The sequence below is a fragment of the Xenopus tropicalis genome, chromosome 3 (assembly GCF_000004195.4).
Source record: "Xenopus tropicalis strain Nigerian chromosome 3, UCB_Xtro_10.0, whole genome shotgun sequence".
NCBI lineage: Eukaryota > Metazoa > Chordata > Amphibia > Anura > Pipidae > Xenopus > Xenopus tropicalis.
This window is the reverse complement of record NC_030679.2, coordinates 27,453,871-27,473,956: the sequence shown is the minus strand read 5'-3', so window position 1 is coordinate 27,473,956 and position 20,086 is coordinate 27,453,871. Positions and strand designations below refer to the sequence as shown.

Below are 20,086 nucleotides of genomic sequence, written 5' to 3'. Positions count from 1 at the left end.
AAAAATAGAGGGTCTGATTAAAAAAACAAGCAAAAATAACAATAACAATAAAATTGAAGCCTGTTTGGTTAGTGACACCAATAACCAGACAGCACTTTCAGCTACAGGTTAAGAAGAGCTTAAATAGGAAGGCCATGAAATAAAAACTTGTGCCGACACTTATCAAGTAACTTTAAACCCATCCAACATTTTTAATGAAAAAGTTGCTTAAAAGTACATTTTCTTTCATTGAGAAAAATGTTATATTTGTGTTTACAACTCCTTTAAAGTCAATAGTCCACCATATTTTTTAATTGCATAGTAACACATATGATGCACAGCCAACTGCAAAGCACTTGTGCTTAAGTATCCTATAACAAAGCTGATGCTCCTGCCAAATCACAATGTGGCAAACAAAGGATCTTATTATTAGCCAAAGATTAAGAATTTGTCTCATCCTCTGGCAAATACAAAGTAAAAAGAAAAAGAAGATATTTCAAAATCAAAAGTAAGAAAATGTAAGATCCATTGTTATGACTGAATCTGACTAGTAAATAATACATACAGTAACCAATAAATTGATTATATTATCACTTAAATCAGATGGCAGCATATTTGACATGCCTGTGTGGTGTAGATCTGTGAAACATTCTGAACACATAAGTGAAACAAAACCAAAGTGTCACAGTATAGCAATCACCTCAGTCAGTCAAAAATATCTAATAGGTTGCATTTACAGTTGCATTAAACAGTTAAAGGAGTAAAATGAAGACGTCAAAGAAATAAAATAAAGACGTTAAATTGAATCTATTATATATTCCTTTTCTTTTACCAGTGCATGAATATCTAGAAACATTGAATATAACTATTGTTGTGTAAGTTTGCAGTCGAAGAGATTTGTTAACAAAATTAATGAAGTCCCATACAACTGAAAAATACTTTTTTTAAAAAAATCATAAATAAAATAGGGATTCTATAGCCACTTTGGCCAATTTAGCAAAAATATGTTTTACTGAAACAGTGACTCACCTCAGCAACAGCCGCATCAGCTAAAGCCCCTTGTGCACTTTCATTTCCAATACCTGAATCATTGGCATCAATTAAACATCCCACTGGAACATTGCTATTAGGTTTAAGAAAGGCAAAGTCTCTTTCACTTGGATCCAATGTTACACAGACATCATAAGAGTATGGTAGCGGCAAAGTACCAGTATTAAATTGAGAAATAAATCTAGGATCAATCTGAGGGTAAGTGCTCAGTGAACTGATTGATGTTGGAGATTTTGATTCTCTGTATTTAGATATGACTGCAGACAGTACAGCCAACATGAAGAGAAAAGAGATCAGTGCTATGGCGATTACTAAGTAAATCTGCATGTTTGACTGAGAGTCTGATTTCATGGGTTGGTTTCTAATTTCAGGAAGAACATGCTGAAAATTATCAGCAACTACAAGAGTCAGTGTAACAGTGGCTGAGAGAGAGGGTGTCCCATTGTCCTTTACTATCACCACAACTTTGTGCCTCAAAACATCTCTTTCTTGGAAAACTCGCGATGTTCTGATCTCTCCAGTGTATTGATCAATGATAAAATGTGATGTTTCTAAATCCTGCAAAAAATGATAAGAGAGCCAAGCATTGTGGCCTGAGTCAGCATCCACTGCCACCACTTTAGTCACTAAAGTCCCTTGTTCAGAGGAGAAAGGAACCATCTCATATGCTGCAGAACCAACATCTGGTGATGGGTAGAGAACTGTTGGTGAGTTATCATTCTGGTCTACAACACAAATTCTTACTATTGCGCTGCTGTTCAGAGGTGGAGATCCACTGTCTTTTGCAATGATTTGGATCTCAAACTCTCTGTCCTGCTCATAATCAAAGGATCGCTGTGCATAAATAACCCCTGTTACTGGGTTAATGGAAATATAAGAGGTTGAAGAAAGCTCTTCTGTATTGCTGGTGATAATGGAATAGAAAAGTTTTCCATTTTCTTCAGTGTCCTTATCTATTGCTTGGATACTGTATATTGAGGCTCCTGGTTGATTGTTTTCTGGTACATAGGCAATATATGTTGATTGTTCAAACACTGGTGAATTGTCATTTATATCCAAAACCTCCAATGTTATGGTTTTCCAAGAAGAAAGGGGAGGAAAACCTTTGTCTGTAGCTTGAATAGTAATATTGTAATGTGAGCTTCTTTCTCTATCCAAGGTGCTTGTAGTAACAATCTTGTAGAAGTTTCCAGACGATGACAAAAGTTTAAAAGGTGCCAGTCCAATGATTTCACAGTCAATATCTCCATTTTCTCCAGAGTCTAGATCATGTGCTTTAATTAATGCAACCACAGTGCCAGTGGCTGAATCCTCAGAGATCGGGGTAGTTATTGAAGTAATTGATATATCTGGAGCATTGTCATTTTCATCTATAATTTCTATTATAACTTTTGCATGGGCAACAAGGCCACCCCCATCTTCAGCTTGTACAGATATATCATAATATTTTGTTTCTTCAAAATCCACATTTCCTTTTATTGTGATTTCTCCACTTTTTGGATTAATAGCAAATATACGGAGCACATTAGCTGAAGTTGTGCTAAAAGAGTATGTGATTTGTGCATTAATACCTGCATCTTCATCACTTGCATTAACATAAAGAACTGTAGAATTAATTGGGATATTTTCATGTATATTCACTTTGTATACTTCTTGTGTGAATACTGGCAAATTATCATTTAAATCAGTAACAATAATCTTAATTAGAGTTGTACCTGTTTGCACAGGATTCCCGCCATCAGATGCTGTTAATATCAGCTCATGGTTGCTTTGTGTTTCTCTATCTAAACTTGTCTGCAAAATCAGTTCTGGAAATGTTCTCCCATTAGTGCTCTTTTTCTCCCCTAGTACAAAATGCTTATTGGCACTGAGTTTATAGTTCAAGACAGAATTAATTCCCAAATCCAGATCTTCTGCATTTTGTAAAAGAAATTTTGTTCCTGGTAAGGCAGATTCACTAATTTCCAGTTCAATCATCTCACGAACAAATCTTGGGGAATTATCATTTATATCCTTAATATCAATTCTAACTGGGAAAATATTCAGAGGCTTCTCAATCACAGCATCAAAGGTTAGAAAACATTCCTCTCTTCCCTCACACAGAGCCTCTCTGTCTATCCTGTCTGCAACATTTAAATTCCCATTTCCAAGATTCACCCTGAAATATTTCTCTGACAGATGTGAAACAATTCTGAGTTTTCTATTTGCAATTTCCTTAACATTTAATCCAAGATCATTTGCTAAATTGCCTATCAATGAGCCTTTCTGCATTTCTTCAAAAATGGAGTAGTGCAGCTGAGCAGAGACTGAATGACAAAGGCATGAAAACAGGAATGAAAAGATTACTTGCCATCTGAATCCTTTGCATGTCTGTGTTTCCTGCATTTTCATTTCAGTTATTCTTTATATGAGAAGTATTCCTCATGAAGCTTCTTGCTGTAATTGTAATCCAATGGTGAAAAGAAAGAACAAGTAAAATCCACTACCATATGAGACCAAGAGCAGATCCACTCTATGAAAAGGCTAAAATGACAGTGTTTTCTAATTGCAAATCTGCACTATGTCTGCTTTCTGGCAGTACCAATGGATCTCCAAGGTTTCTTAATATTAGTGAACAGCGGCGCTCTGAGGCACAAATGTGGAACTGCAGATAATACACTTTGTATAGTAGAAATACTTGAACTATGTTATCCACGTTGACTTTAATGGACTGCAAAAAAGACTTTGCAACTATGTTTTTACATGTCATTACACAAGTAACACACCTGGTTGGTTGGCACTGTATGTATTCCAGCAAATTTTTTAAATGATTATAAATGGGGGTGGGGGGGGTGGGGTGTTAATACATGCACTGCAGAGATGGTGCACTAGGGAACAGTACAAAGGATTAGTTAAATTATGAATTATTTCATTCCTGCCTTGCAGTACTGGAGCTTAATTCTGACCACTGACTTATGTGCAGTAAGTATGTTTTTCCTGCACCTCCATTGGTTTCCTCCAAGTCACCAAAACAGGCAATGACAGTGTAATTGCTCCTAATGAGACTGACCATAGTGTGTCGGTTCCTTAGATTTCTCCAGTTAGTGGGACTGATGTGAATGATAAATAATCTCTGTAACAAACATGCTATATGTAATGTACTAATGTTACCACTTTCCTTTTAGTGTAACCCATGTAAAATTGTAAATTACAGAATAGCAATGGTAAACACAGGCTATAAATGATAAAGATATTTCTGCTATTAAGCTTTGTTAATGCAAAAATGTAGGTAACAAAAAACAGCTGTATCAGAGATGCACCCGGCAATGAAATAAGGCAGCTGTTCCTCTATCATATTAGGATAAGTGACACCTTGCACTCTTTTTGCACATGTATTTAATACACAGTAATATCAAAAGAGAATTATATTACAATTGCTACAGTAAGGAGCTTAAGATCTGGCACATGGGCTAGGGACATGAGAGTTTTGTAAGAAGGGAAATATCACATTCATTTTACACAGATACGCTATCTACATTATATGTCCTGCTGAGGGCTCACCATAGGTTTGGTTCATTTTCCAACCTAAGTAATAGTATTCTCCCCATTCAACAGATTAGTGCATTATCGCTGTGCATCCTCATCCACATACATGTTCCACACAATTACACTTACCACATTTAAAACTTGCATATTTAGGTCAGGGTAACAGTTGTAGTGGAAAAGAACATAAATAAAACTACTAGCCTCCTTCAATTTTAAACTTTTTAAGCAATATGTTTATTATGCCCATACGTCTTATGGGAGCTATGGGGACAAGTATTACGCAGCATGGTACTTGAGAAGGTTTTACACAAATTAGGTCCCACCTAATGCAGATTTTACTTAAGTTCATTTTAAACTTATATATGCCAAGTATGGATATAGTTGGATTTTGGAGGCAATAAGGTAATTTATATACAGGTATGTGAGAACAAGTACTAGATACAAGAACATTTCTTTTAAATATACAGCAGTTGCACATGTTTTTGTGCATATAGATAATGCATGTAGGCCTATTAATGTAAATGAGGGATGTAATGCAATTAAGAGTGTTATATGCAAGTTATCTTGGGAGTAGGTGAAAGGGAGCCATGGGTTTATACTTTCCATTAACCAGACCTTCTTTGTGCATTGCATCCCTATGCATAATTTATAAAAGTATATGCCCATGACCTTGACACGTGATACCCATTTAGTGAGGGGTTCAAATGAAAGAAGTACAGCTACAGTCATATGGTAAGTTAAAGTTCCCAGAGCAAAGAAAATAGTGGCATCAGTTTTTCAAAACTATAAATAGTGCCCCCCAATAAAGACACTAATGGATTTTACAATAATTTACAGATTATTTGAGGCATAACAATTAATTTTAAGCACTTGTACAAACTGTTATTAAGACTAAATACATTTTCTGAAATGGACTTTACTTCACAGTCCTGTTTATATTATCGCTTATATAAAGTACTGTACTTTATAGTGATATTGGGTTAAAAATAAAATATACAAAATCTAGAAAAACATGGAGAACAAATTAGTAACTAAGGTAAAAGATGTCTAAAAAGTTTTCTTAAATTGTGATAGTTTCTTAGTTTGAGCAGCTAAAGAAGAAAAAGAAGTACATACAAGACATCAGTCAAGAGCAAAACAAATTACAACAATTACTATGTTCCATTCACTTTATGGGGACACACAGCCCTGATTTTAGTCATAGAAAAAGTAAATATTCAACCAACATCATGTAACTAACAAAAAAAGCTATATACTTAAAGAGACACTCACCTGCATAACTGCACTTTCATTTCCAATACCTGAATCATCAGCATCAATTAAACTTCCCACTGGAACATTGTTAGGAGCTTTAAGAAAAGCGAAGTCTCTTTCGCTTGGATCCAATGTTACACAGACATCATAAGAGTATGGTAGCGGCAAAGTACCAGTATTAAATTGAGGGATAAATCTAGGATCAATCTGGGGGTATGTGCTCAGTGAACTGATTGATGTTGGAGATTTTGATTCTCTGTATTTAGATATGACTGCAGACAGTACAGTCAACATGAAGAGAAAAGAGATCAGTGCAATGGCGATTACTAAGTAAATCTGCATGTTTGACTGAGAGTCTGATTTCATGGGTTGGTTTCTAATTTCAGGAATCACATTCTGAAAATTATCAGCAACTACAAGAGTCAGTGTAACAGTGGCTGAGAGAGAGGGTGTCCCATTGTCCTTTACTATCACCACAACTTTGTGCCTAAAAACATCTCTTTCTTGGAAAACTCGAGATGTTCTGATCTCTCCTGTATATTGATCAATGATAAAATTTGATGTTTCTGAGTCTTGTAAAAAATGATAAGAGAGCCAAGCATTGTGGCCTGAGTCAGCATCCACTGCCACCACTTTAGTCACTAAAGTCCCTTGTTCAGAGGAGAAAGGAACCATCTCATATGCTGCAGAACCAACATCTGGTGATGGGTAGAGAACTGTCGGTGAGTTATCATTCTTGTCAACAACACAAATTCTCACAATTACACTGCTGTTTAGAGGTGGAGACCCACTGTCTTTTGCCATAATTTGGATTTCAAATTCTCGGTCCTGCTCATAATCAAATGATCGCTGTGCATAAATAACACCAGTTACTGGGTTAATGGAAATATAAGTGGCTAAAGGCATCTCCTCTGTAATGTTGGTGATAACAGAATAGAGAAGTTTTCCATTTTCTTCAGTGTCCTTATCTATTGCTTTGATACTGTATATTGAGGCTCCTGGTTGATTATTTTCTGATACATAGGCAATATATGATGACTTTTCAAATACAGGTGGATTGTCATTTATATCCAGAACATCTAAACTGATGGTTTTCCAAAAAGAAAGGGGAGGAGAACCCTTATCTGTAGCTTGAATAGTAATATTGTAATGTGAGTTTTTTTCTCTATCCAAGGTGCTTGTAGTAACAATTTTGTAGAAGTTTCCAGATGATGACAAAAGTTTAAAAGGTGCCAGTTCAATGATTTCACAGTCGGCCTCTCCATTTTCTCCAGAGTCTAGATCATGGGCTTTAATCAATGCTACCACAGTGCCAGGGGCTGAATCCTCAGAGATTGGGGTAGTTATTGAAGTAATTGATATATCTGGAGCGTTGTCATTTTCATCTATAATTTCTATTAAGACTTTGGCATGGGAAATTTGGCCTCTACCATCCTGAGCTTGTACAGAAATATCATAATATCTTTCTTCCTCAAAATCCACATGTCCTTTTGTTGTAATTGCTCCATTTTTTAAATTAATGGAGAACATACGGAGCACATTAGTCGCAGTTGAGCTAAAAGAGTATGTGATTTGTGCATTGATGCCTTCATCTTTATCACTTGCATTAACATGAAGGACTGAAGAATTTAAAGGGATGTTTTCATGTATATTCACTTTGTATACTTCTTGTGTGAATACAGGAAAATTGTCATTGACATCAGTAACAATAATCTTAATTAGAGTTGTACCTGTTTGCACAGGATTCCCGCCATCAGATGCTGTTAATATCAGCTCATGGTTGCTTTGTGTTTCTCTATCTAAACTTGTCTGCAAAATCAGTTCTGGAAATGTTCTGCCATCAGAGCTGGATTTTTCCCCCAGCATAAAGTAGTTATTGGCACTGAGTTTGTAAGTCAAAAGTGAATTTATTCCCAAATCGAGATCTTCTGCATTTTGCAAAGCAAATCTTGTTCCTGCTGATGTATGCTCACTAATTTCTAATTCAGTTTTCTCATGAGCAAATCTTGGAGCATTATCATTTATGTCCTTAATGTCAACCCTAACATGGAAAATATTCAGAGGATTCTCAATCACAGCATCAAAGGTTAGAAAACATTCTTCTCTTGACCCACACAGAGCCTCTCTGTCTATCCTGTCTGCAACATTTAAATTCCCATTTCCAACATTTACTATGAAATATTTCTCTGAAAGGCGTGAAACAATTCTGAGTTTTCTATTGACAATTTCATTAACATTTAACCCAAGATCATTTGCTAAATTTCCTATCAATGAGCCTTTCTGCATTTCTTCAAAAATGGAGTAGTGCAGCTGAGCAGAGACTGAATGACAAAGGTAGGGAAATAGGAATGAAAAGATTACTTGCCATCTGAATCCTTTGTATTTCTGTGTTTGCTGCATCTTTATCCCAGCCATTCTTTGTGTGAAAAAAATATCCCAATATATCCTGAATATGGGTGATCCAGTTGTAAAAAGAAAAAAACAGGTACAATCCACTCCCTATGAAACCAAAACCAGATACTGTATGTCTTCTGTATAAGAAGCTACAATGCTTGTGATCCCTCCTTGCAAATCTGAACTATGTCTGCTGTACAATAGTACCAATGGATCTCCCAGGTTTCTTAATATTAGTGAACAGCGGCGCTCTGAGGCACAAATGTGGAACTGCAGACTATATATACAGGAGATATAGCTACGCAATATTATATATGGTAATCAGATTTGATATTACTGTTTAGGCATTTGTAGACATATTTGTCTTATATTTTATTATAAATGTTATATAATATAAAAAATATTTATATTTTTATATAGAAAATTGTGTTGTTTTTTTTTAAAAAATAGTAATTTTGTTAAAAAAGCTACTTTGAACTATTTCTCTCATTGCACATAAACAGTTATATTAGGAACCATATTATTCCTTAGTAAGAAAGACACACGCAACATGCAAGTAATTGCTGCATTTTAAACATTTCATATATCAAGCTACAAATCTGCTGCATTGACTAAACTTGTGCAATTAAAAAAAAAAAAAACTAAACTGTACACTGGATTTATAGCCAAGTAACTTTTGCTGAAATAGTTGTGGGGCATTTTATAGAGAAAGAAATATATCTGTCACTAGTGTACATATACATGTAGACAAGTAAATCTGTGCCTCAAATATTAGTAGTTTAATTTAAGAACTCTATGAATCCGACCTGTTCCACATATAAGTCACAATGCCTAGCTGTTCTGGGGGTTTAACAGGTGCCACAGTACCAGTTAGAATACACTATATCTACATAACTCATACTAGTTAAATTTACATTGTAAACACAACAAATGTTACATTTAAAGCATAAAATGTGAAAAAATAAATATGAAAAAGTAAAAAAGAAATGGTTCACTTAAACAATTACTATATTCCAGTTTTACTACAGTAAAATAAAACCAGAAGTACCTGTGTATCCCATAAGCACACTTGGAGGGTAATCTAATAAAAGGAGCAAAGTTTGGTTTAGGCCTTAAAACCAACAGAAAGCAATCAGATGTTTGCTTTTAAATAGCAGACCTGGAAATGAAACTCCATGCTGAATGGATACTATGGTTTAGGAAAATTAGAGGTTCCTATTATTACATTACCCAATCATTTTTTCACAGTTCACATATCATGTATAACTCCTTTTTTAAAAACAAAAACAAAAAACCCAAAACCAAAATCTGTGTTTAATGACTTGCAAACTATTCGATTGTCTTAAAAAGTCAAATACACCATGGCCATTTTTTGCACAAACATATCCTGTAAAAAGACCTACATGAGAGCCCTTCAGTGGTTCAGTGTATTTAACAATAAAATAGTATTCTACCATTATTGGCTTTCCAAGTAAACAAAGCAACACCTAACCAAGTAGTCACAAGGAGCCTCATACTTGCATATCTCATACTTAATTCTTGCTAACTCCTGTCAGGTAGAGTGGGGAACAAACAGGTGCTCCTCTCTGGGGCATCATGTACTTGGGTGAGTTTTGGCATCCCTAAGGTCCCATTCTAAATAATGCAGATTTTACTTGTGTCTATTATACATTTGTATATAGTATTGGAATCAAAGGGTATTAAGCATTGGTACTAAGAAGATGTCTAACAGACACTTTGTTTTTTTTCTTTTGCACTAGAATACAATTTTGTCACAAAAACCTTTATTATACGACAAAACCGCGACAAATCTGAAAGCAAATCTAAAAGCAAAAATATCTAAAACCTGTCAAGATCATGTAGAAGTCAATGGCAGAAGTCCCTTTTACAACTGGAAGATCTTGCTTTGCTTTGTGGTTTTCGAGGGTTTAGGGTGTTTTTGGCGCTATCATTTGTATGATGATGCTACAGTAAAGTAAAAGTCATAGTTTTTGTGTCTTCCCATGTCTTTTTTATTCATGCTTTATTGATTTATATTCATGGAAATGAGTTTAGTAATGGTTTTCAAAAAACTCTTAAGCCACAAAAATTGAAATGTTAATAAATGCCCCCTTTAGTGATGATTATAGCTAAATTTATGTAAATAACATAGCATATAGTTCCATGTTTAAAATTTAGTTTAGTTTAACGTTGGCAAATTAAGAAGGGGAGAAAATCTCAAAACTAATTTTAATCAGTTATAGGTAGAACAATTACAGTTGATGGAGCTGCTCCAGCACAATTCTGTATTTTGTTATATTTCATTTTAACATTTCACATGGCCATTTCACTAGCCATGTTCTTCATTTCCCAGGGTGCCACAGCCATATGCTCTGATAAACTTCAGTCACACTTTACTGCTGAGCTGCAAGTTAGAATGATATCACTCCCCCTCTCAGCAGCCAATCAGCAGAACAATAGGATGGGAGCAAGATAACAGCTCCCTGACACCTCTGCTGAAGAATTCAGCTGCCTGAACTGATGGCCTCCATGGGCTAATAGCACTGCTGGTACTGTCCTGAAGTTTAACGAGTGGGTAAACAGGCAAAATTGCTTATATTGCTCCAAAATAACAAAGTACTTTGCAGTATAAATGCATTTTTACTACTGTTTATAAGTTTAAGCTTTGTGTAAATCTCTTATAGACTCTTATGGACTCTTCCAACAATAACATGTGAGATCTGAAATGTCTAATTTTCCAAGAATTTTGTGATTCCAGTAATTTTTTTTACCACACAAGAGTTACTATAACACATAAACATTATGTATAGCTTCTAGGTATTAAAAAAAACATTTCAGCCATAGTGCCTATCAACCAATATGCATTACATAAGAAGTTATGATGCTGGCAATTTGTTGCACCACTTAATATAGCCTTTTAATATCACTGATGACATGATTTATAATAACAAGAGTTCTTTACCATTACACCTCACAGCTCTGTATAATGTAAAAAAAAAGACAATCTATGATCAAAAATATCTTCAGAAGGTAGAAATTTTGATAGTAGTTCGTAAGAGTAGATATCTGGGCAAAAAGTTCAAAGCAAGTAAATCTATAATGCCTTATAATTTTACGTTTTATGAAAGCATACAGTCCTAAAAGAAGTCTTCAAGTAATGTTTAGAATCATACAACTATAAAATATACTTTTTATGATATATCATTAGTCAAGCTGGGTGATTAAATAAATATTTAATCACTAATTATAGCTAAGAAAACAATAACTCACCGGCACAATGTCAGCAGCAGGAACATTTCCCTTTAAGCTTTCATTTCCAATACCCGAATCATCAGCATCGATTAAACTTTCAACTGGGACGTTGTTCTGAGGTTTAACAAAAGCAAAATCTCTTTCGCTTGGATCTAATGTTACACAGACATCATAAGAGTATGGAAATGGCAAAGTACCAGTATTAAATTTAGGTAAAAACCTATGGTCAAGCTGGGGATATGTGCTCACAGAACTAAACGATGTTGGAGATTTTGATTCTCTGTATTTAGATATGACTGCAGACAGTACAGTCAACATGAAGAGAAAAGAGATCAGTGCTATGGCGATTACTAAGTAAATCTGCATGTTTGACTGAGAGTCTGATTTCCTTGATTGGTTACTTAATTCAGGAATCACATGCTGAAAATTATCAGCAACTACAAGAGTCAGTGTAACAGTGGCTGAGAGAGGGGGTGTCCCATTGTCCTTTACTATCACCACAACTTTGTGCCTCAAAACATCTTTTTCTTGAAAAACTCGAGATGTTCTGATCTCTCCTGTATATTGATCAATAATAAAATGTGATGTTTCTGAGTCCTGTAAAAAGTGATAAGAGAGCCAAGCATTGTGGCCTGAGTCAGCATCCACTGCCACCACTTTAGTCACTAAAGTCCCTTGTTCAGAGGAGAAAGGAACCATCTCATATGCTGCAGAACCACCAACATCTGGTGATGGGTAGAGAACTGTTGGCGAGTTATCATTCTTGTCAACAACACAAATTCTTAAAACTACGCTGCTGTTCAGAGATGGTAACCCACTGTCCTTGGCCATGATATGGATTTTAAATTCTTTGTCCTGCTCATAATCAAAGGATCGCTGTGCATAAATAACTCCAGTTTCTGGGTTAATAGAAATATAAGAGGATGAAGGAAGCTCCTCAGTGTTGTTGCTTATTATGGAATAGATAATTTTAGCATTTTCTTCGGTGTCCTTATCTATTGCTTGGATACTGTATATTGAGGCTCCAGGCCGATTATTTTCTAGTATATATGCAATATATGTTGATTTCTCAAATACAGGTGCATTGTCATTTATATCAGAAACATCCAATCTGATGGTTTTCTGAAATGAAAGAGGAGGAGAACCTTTGTCTGTAGCTTGAATAGTAATATTGTAATGTGAGCTTCTTTCTCTATCCAAGGTGGTTGTAGTAACAATTTTGTAGAAGTTTCCAGATGATGACAGCAGTTTAAAAGGAACAATACCAACTATATGGCAAATAACCTCCCCATTTTCCCCAGAGTCTAGATCATGTCCTTCTATTAATGCTACCACAGTGCCAGGGGCTGAATCCTCTGATACTGGGGTAGTTATTGAGGTAACTGATATCTCTGGAGAATTGTCATTTTCATCAATAACAGCTATTAAGACTTTGGCATGGGTTACAAAACCACCACCATCCTCAGCTTGTAAAAAAATATCATAATATTTTTGTTCCTCAAAATCCACATTTCCTATTGTTGTAATTTCTCCATTTTTTGGGTTAATAGAAAAAATACGAAGCACATTATTTGCAGTTGTGCTAAAAGAGTAAGTAATTTGTGCATTGATACCTTCATCTTTATCCTTTGCATTAACATGAAGGATTGTAGAATGTATTGGGATGTTTTCATGTATATTCACTTTGTATACTTCTTGTGCAAAAACAGGAAAATTGTCATTGACATCTGTAACAATAATCTTAATTAGAGTTGTACCTGTTTGCACAGGATTCCCGCCATCAGATGCTGTTAATATCAGCTCATGGTTGCTTTGTGTTTCCTTATCTAAACTTGTCTGCAAAATCAGTTCTGGAAATGTTCTTCCATCAGTGCTTCTTTTCTCTCCCAAAACAAAATGCTTATTGGCACTGAGTTTATAGGTCAGAAATGAATTTATTCCCACATCCAGATCTTCTGCATTTCGCAAAACAAAATGTACCCCAGGTGAGGTGGATTCACTAATTTCTAGATCAACAGTCTCATGAATGAATCTTGGTGGATTATCATTTATATCCTTTATATCAACCTGAACATGGAAAACATTCAGAGGATTCTCAATCACAGCATCAAAGGATAGAAAACATTCTTCTGTTGCCCCACACAGAGCCTCTCTGTCTATCCTGTCTGCAACATTCAAATTCCCATTTGCAAGATTTACTCCAAAATATTTCTCTGAAAAGCGTGAAACAATTCTAAGTTTTCTACTAGCAATTTCCTCAACATTTAATCCAAGATCATTTGCTACATTTCCTATCAATGAACTCTTTTGCATTTCTTCAAAAATAGAATAGTGAATCTGCCCAGAGACTGAATGACAGAGCCAGGAAAATAGGAATAAAAGCATTACTTGCCATTTAAATCCTTTGCATTTCTGTATTTTCTGGATCTTCATCTCAGTAATTCTTTGTAACAGAAATATCCCAAATGGCACTCCTTTATGTATTTGTAATCCAATTAGAAATAGACAGAAGAAAAATCTACTTCTTTAAGAGACCAAAAACAAAGGTATCCTCCGTATGAGAATCTGGAATGATTTGATCTCTCTTTGCAAATCTGCACAATGTCTGCTTCATGGCAATACCAATGGATCTCCAAGGTTTCTTAATATTAGTGAACAGCGGCGCTCTGAGGCACAAATGTGGAACTGCAGATGTAGTGTATGTGCAGCACAAATAACTAAATTGTCACACATGTTTATACTAATACTTTAGAACAATTAATTACTAAAAATGAAAGCTTGTCAGATATAAGTTTTTACTTTATTATGAAAGTTCCCAATATTATCTTTTTAACAAAGTTATTTAGTGTATTTACAGCAACAAATAGTTAACCTTTTTGTAGTAACAACACTAGTGATGATAATGCATTGTACAGTTACATACAGTACACAGGAATGATATCATTAATCTATTCCTGCAGGGCAGATTAAAGTCTAAATATATATGTAGACTGATAAGATCAACACACCTGTCATGCCATGAATAATATTTTTGTTAGAAAAAAGATACAGTCCTCTTATTTAGATATATCTACAGTATATATGTGGTGTCCTAGTAAGTTTCAAAATGATATGTGTGGACAATAGATATAGAGCTGCTGCCCACCATATGCTCATCTCCTGCTGAGGTCTCAGTGGAGCTAAGGAAAAACATGGTGCATACCAAGAAAGTACTGAGACAAAAGTAGGTCCCAGAGCAATGGATATCGCTAATATAAGGTATCTGTAAATGTATACACATGTAAAACATTATTAATAATATAGAAATCTTCAGGAATAAGTTAATATGGACAGAATATACCATAATACCATATACAATAGCCATATACATTTGGCTACCTGAGATGTTATTATAGTAATATGTGACAAAGGTGTCAGTCCTACTAATCCTATTCTTGTGTTAAATATGATAAAACTAAAGCTTTAAAAACTCTGGCTTTTACTGGTTATTTGGTCAGATCTAGGGCTAGAGAGAAAGTTAAAAAAACTGAATTGTGTATTTAAGGTCAATGATGGTGAAATTTGATGGCTAATACATAGTAACATAATAAGTTAAGTTGACATATATCTATCAAGCTCAACCTTTTATCATTATATGAAACCTTCCTAACTGCTAGTTGAGGGAGGCAAAAAACCCTTCTGAAGCCTGTCCAATGTGCCTCAGAGGGTGTGAAAAATTCCAATTCCCTGACTCTAAAATGGCAATTGGACGAATCTCTGGATCAACTTGTACTAAGAGCTATTTTCAATAACCCTGTATTTCCTCACTTGCTAAAAAGCCATCCAACCCCTTCCTGAAACTATTTAATATATCTGCCACTAATGCTTTTACTGGTGCCCTGGATATTTGTTGAACTATGGTAGGGTGAAACTTTTAAACATATTATAAGCTAATGACAAGCAGAATTAAAATGCGTCTGAACTCAGAAAGCACAAACAAGACGTATAGTAAAAGAAGAGTATTTTAGAGCCCAATCATATAATATGGTCTTTTTGCATATTAGCCCTTTGTGGAATATTATTTTATTGTACACCTACTTATAGAAGTTAGATATGCCGGTAAAAACATGAACCCAGTAAACATTGCTTACATTTGAAATGGATTTAGTTTATTGTTGATAAGGAATAATACTTATAATTCCTCTTATTTATGGTAATAGTTTCAGTTTATACTTACTCCCACCTTCTTGGTTCCTCAGAGCAAGTGTGGAAAAATACAATGAAGTCTTATCTAATCACACAGTACCAATAACTGACATGGAACAGGAGTAAAATCTATTTGCAGTTCCATCAGGGTAAAGCATGGAAATCAAACTAAATTTCTCTATTTGCTGCTGCTAAACTTTCTAAAGAATAAAATGCGCTGGTCACGGTGCACTTCAGTGCTATTTAGTGAACGAGTTTCTGTGGAATAGTAAGCAACTGTAGATGCAGAAGACCACTTTAATTCTTGTGGTTACTTTTAAAAGAATGGGGGTGTATAGAGTATAAATGCAACACTATTTGCTACAGGTTTAGTAACCAAAGACTGAAAGACATTTGCTTTTATACACAAGAAATGAGTTCAAGAAGCAACATGGGTTAAGGCCTGTTGTAGCATTACACACTATGCTACATAAGGGTTAATGCCTAGGGTTTAGACAACAGTTCAATATTAAAACATAAGTCATGAAGATCCACAAAACACTCTCTTTAAGCCACTCCAGTCAATGTTTGTCATAGCCATTTTTACATTTGTGCTTATATATTTATAATACGTTTTAGGTATCACTGTATCCTAAAGCTTTAAAGGGTACTTGTCACCCTAAGTCCTTTTCTATTGTGATAGGCAAGCATAATTAACTTTACTTACAAAGTCAGGTGCCATTTTGTGGTCACTGTTATTATGGCAAGCTTTGTTTAATGCCAAACTCTTATGTAAGTGCCAAGTATGAAGCCTGCTGCAACAGGCTACACAATTATAGTGACAGTGAGTAGAGAGGGGGAATGAGAGTAGTGAAGTGATATCTAGAAAGTGCAGAAATGAAAGTGAAAGTGATTGCAGTGCCTAAGGCATGGGATGACAAGATATGATTGATAGCTGAAATATTTAAAAGGGTTTATAACAGGTATGTTTAAATAAAAAAATTAAATTTGGATTTCATGTATAATTTTCAATGGAATTTCATAAAGTATGCTAACTAATAAAAAGTAAGTTTTTAATATATAGTTTTTCAAGAGATCTATTTAATATATATTCTGAAAATAGTTGCATAGTTTAAGGAATAAAATGAGTACAGGTTACAAAAAAGCACCACCAGACACACATATTGTATCAAAGAGGTTTTATGGGAAACTATATCTTTAAGAAAATATAAGACTTGTTGTGGATTCACATGATCCTTCACATAATGGTTGAAACCAAATGCAACAGGAAATCCTTTACATTCTTATAAAACACCACAGAAATTGTAGAAATTCAAATTCAGGTTATACCTGCCAACTCCACACACATAAACACACACAAAATGTAGACGCTAGTGACTCACCTGCAGAATGTCACCAGCAGGATCAGTCCCTTTAACACCTTCAGCTCCTATACCCGAATCATCAGCATCAATTAAATTTTCAACTGGGACATTGTTATGCGGTTTAAGAGAAGGAAAATTTCTTTCACTTGGGTCCAGCGTTACACAGACATCATAAGAGTAAGGGAAAGGCAAAGTACCAATATTAAATTTAGGAATAAAACTGGGATCTATTTGGGGATATGCGGCCATTGAACTAAATGATGTAGAAGTTTTTGATTCTCTGTATTTAGATATGACTGCAGACAGAACAGTTAACATAAAGAGAAAAGAGATCAGTGCTATGGCGATTACTAAGTAAATCTGCATGTTTGACTGAGAGTCTGATTTCCTTGATTGGTTACGAACTTCAGGAATCACATTCTGAAAATTGTCAGAAACTACAAGAGTCAGTGTAACAGTGGCTGAGAGAGAGGGTGTCCCATTGTCCTTTACTATCACCACAACTTTGTGTCTCAAAACATCTCTTTCTTGAAAAACTCGAGATGTTCTGATCTCTCCTGTATATTGATCAATGATAAAACGTGATGTTTCTGAGTCCTGCAAAAAGTGATAAGAGAGCCAAGCATTGTGGCCTGAGTCAGCATCTACTGCCACCACTTTAGTCACCAAAGTCCCTTGTTCAGAGGAGAAAGGAACCATCTCATATGCTGCAGAACCACCAACATCTGGTGATGGGTAGAGAACTGTTGGTGAGTTATCATTCTGATCAACAACACAAATTCTCACAATGGCACTGCTGTTCAGAGATGGTGACCCACTGTCCTTGGCCATAATTTGGATGAGAAATTCTCTGTCCTTTTCATAATCAAATGAATGCAGTGCATAAATAACCCCAGTTACTGGGTTAATGGAAATATAAGAGACTGAAGAAAACTCCACAGTGTTGTTGCTAATGGAATAGACAATTTTACCATTTTCTTCAGTGTCCTTGTCTATTGCTTTGATACTAAATATTGAAGATCCTGGTTGATTATTCTCTGTTACATAGGCAACATAATTGGATTTTTCAAATTCAGGTGGATTGTCATTGATATCTGAGACATCTAGTCTGATAGTTTTCTTGGAAGAAAGTGGTGGGGAGCCTTTATCTGTAGCTTGAATGGTGATATTATAATGGGGAGTTTTTTCTCTGTCCAAAGTGCTTGTTGTAATGATTTTGTAGAAGTTTCCAGATGAATACACTAATGTAAAAGGCATAACACCTATTATTTCACAGTCAACCTCCCCATTTTCTCCAAAATCCAGATCATGTGTTTTAATTAATGCTACTACAGTGCCACTGGGAGAATCCTCAGCAACTGGATTGGTTATTGAGGTAACTGAAATCTGTGGAGCATTGTCATTTTCATCCATAATTTGTATTAAAACTTTGGAATGGGAAACTAAGCTACCACCATCCTGAGCTTCTACAGAAATATCATAATACTTTACTTCCTCAAAATCCACATTTCCTTTTGTTGTAATTTCTCCATTATTTGGATTAATAGAAAATATACGGTGCACATTGTTTGCAGATGTGCTAAAAGAGTATGTAACTTGCGCATTGATACCTGCATCTTTATCACTTGCATTAACACGAAGAACTGTAGAATTTATTGGGATGTTTTCATGTATATTCACTTTGTATACTTCTTGTGTGAATACAGGAAAATTGTCATTGAAATCAGTAACAATAATCTTAATTAGAGTTGTACCTGTTTGCACAGGATTCCCGCCATCAGATGCTGTTAATATCAGCTCATGGTTGCTTTGTGTTTCTCTATCTAAACTTGTCTGCAAAATCAGTTCTGGAAATGTTCTTCCATCAGTGCTTTTTTTCTCTCCCAAAACAAAATGCTTATTGGCACTGAGTTTATAGGTCAGAAATGAATTTGATCCCACATCCAGATCTTCTGCATTTCGTAAAACAAAACGTACCCCAGGTGAAGTGGATTCGCTAATTTCTAGCTCATTTTTCTCTTGAGCAAATCTTGGTGCATTATCATTTATGTCCTTAATATCAACCCTAACATTGAACATATTTAGAGGATTCTGAATCACAACATCAAAGGTTAGAAAACATTCCTCTGTTGCCCCACACAGAGCCTCTCTGTCTATTCTGTCTGCAACATTTAAATTCCCATTTCCAAGATTTACACTAAAATATGTCTCAGAGAGCTGTGAAACAATTCTGAGTTTTCTAGTTGCAATGTCCTTAATATTTAATCCAAGATCATTTGCTAAATTCCCTACTGTTGAATCTTTCTGCATTTCTTCAAAAATGGAGTAATGAATCTGACCTGAGGCTGAATAAGAAAGACAGGAAAATAGGAAAGAAACCATTACTTGCCATCTGAATCCTTTAAACCTTTGTGTTTGCTGGACATTCCTCTCAGCCATTCTTTGCATCAGGAACATCCAAACAGAAAGTTGCTGTTTTTGTAATCCAGATAGAGGCAAACTAGGCAAAATCCACTTCCTAATAACAAAACCAGCAGATGAATCCTCTGTATCAGAAGCTAAAATGATTGTGATTCCTCCTCGCAAATCTGCACTATGTCTGCTGTACAATAGTACCAATGGATCTCCAAGGTTTCTTAATATTAGTGAACAGCGGCGCTCTGAGGCACAAATGTGGAACTGCAGATGATATACACTTGCACAAAATGTAATGTTGAGCATACTTTGGCAAAATAAATACATCTTAAAAATTATTTTAGAGTATCAGTTTTGAGTAATAATAAGAAACTATACCATCAAATGATAACTCTTTGCTATATGGCTCAGTAATCTAGTATATCCACAGGGGAGTAAAAGAAAACTTAAACCCTGTTGGTTTTGGTCACTGTATTTGTTTTAGAAATGCAAATAGATTTAAAGTCATATTATATATAGTCTATAATCCCCTGGGACAAAAACATACCATTTACCATATATGAAAAACAGTAAAACATATGGCAAAAGTACTTTCAGTAGTTGAACAGTGCTACAAATATGGCACTATGGATACAAACTTGCACCAAGTTACCACAGAATACAAGATG

General features: G+C 35.1%; 1 protein-coding gene across 27 annotated transcripts in view; it reads right to left on the bottom strand.

Moving 5' to 3' along the window:
• LOC101733947 (protocadherin gamma-B5) overlaps nt 1–20,086 on the bottom strand; it is a 249,548-nt gene that overhangs the window by 101,190 nt on the left and 128,272 nt on the right. The window contains exon 1 of one of the 27 annotated variants that reach the window (XM_031898753.1): nt 17,022–19,578. The exons of 22 other annotated variants lie outside the window; for them this stretch is intronic. In XM_031898753.1, coding sequence (XP_031754613.1) covers nt 17,022–19,460 — 2,439 coding nt within the window. In that variant the 5' untranslated portion in view covers nt 19,461–19,578. Of the gene's footprint in view, nt 1–1,008; nt 3,548–5,826; nt 8,323–11,472; nt 14,033–17,021; nt 19,579–20,086 lie in introns of those variants that run through there. 4 more of the 27 variants (XM_031898752.1, XM_012959715.2, XM_031898778.1 and 1 more) reach the window with 4 other exon arrangements.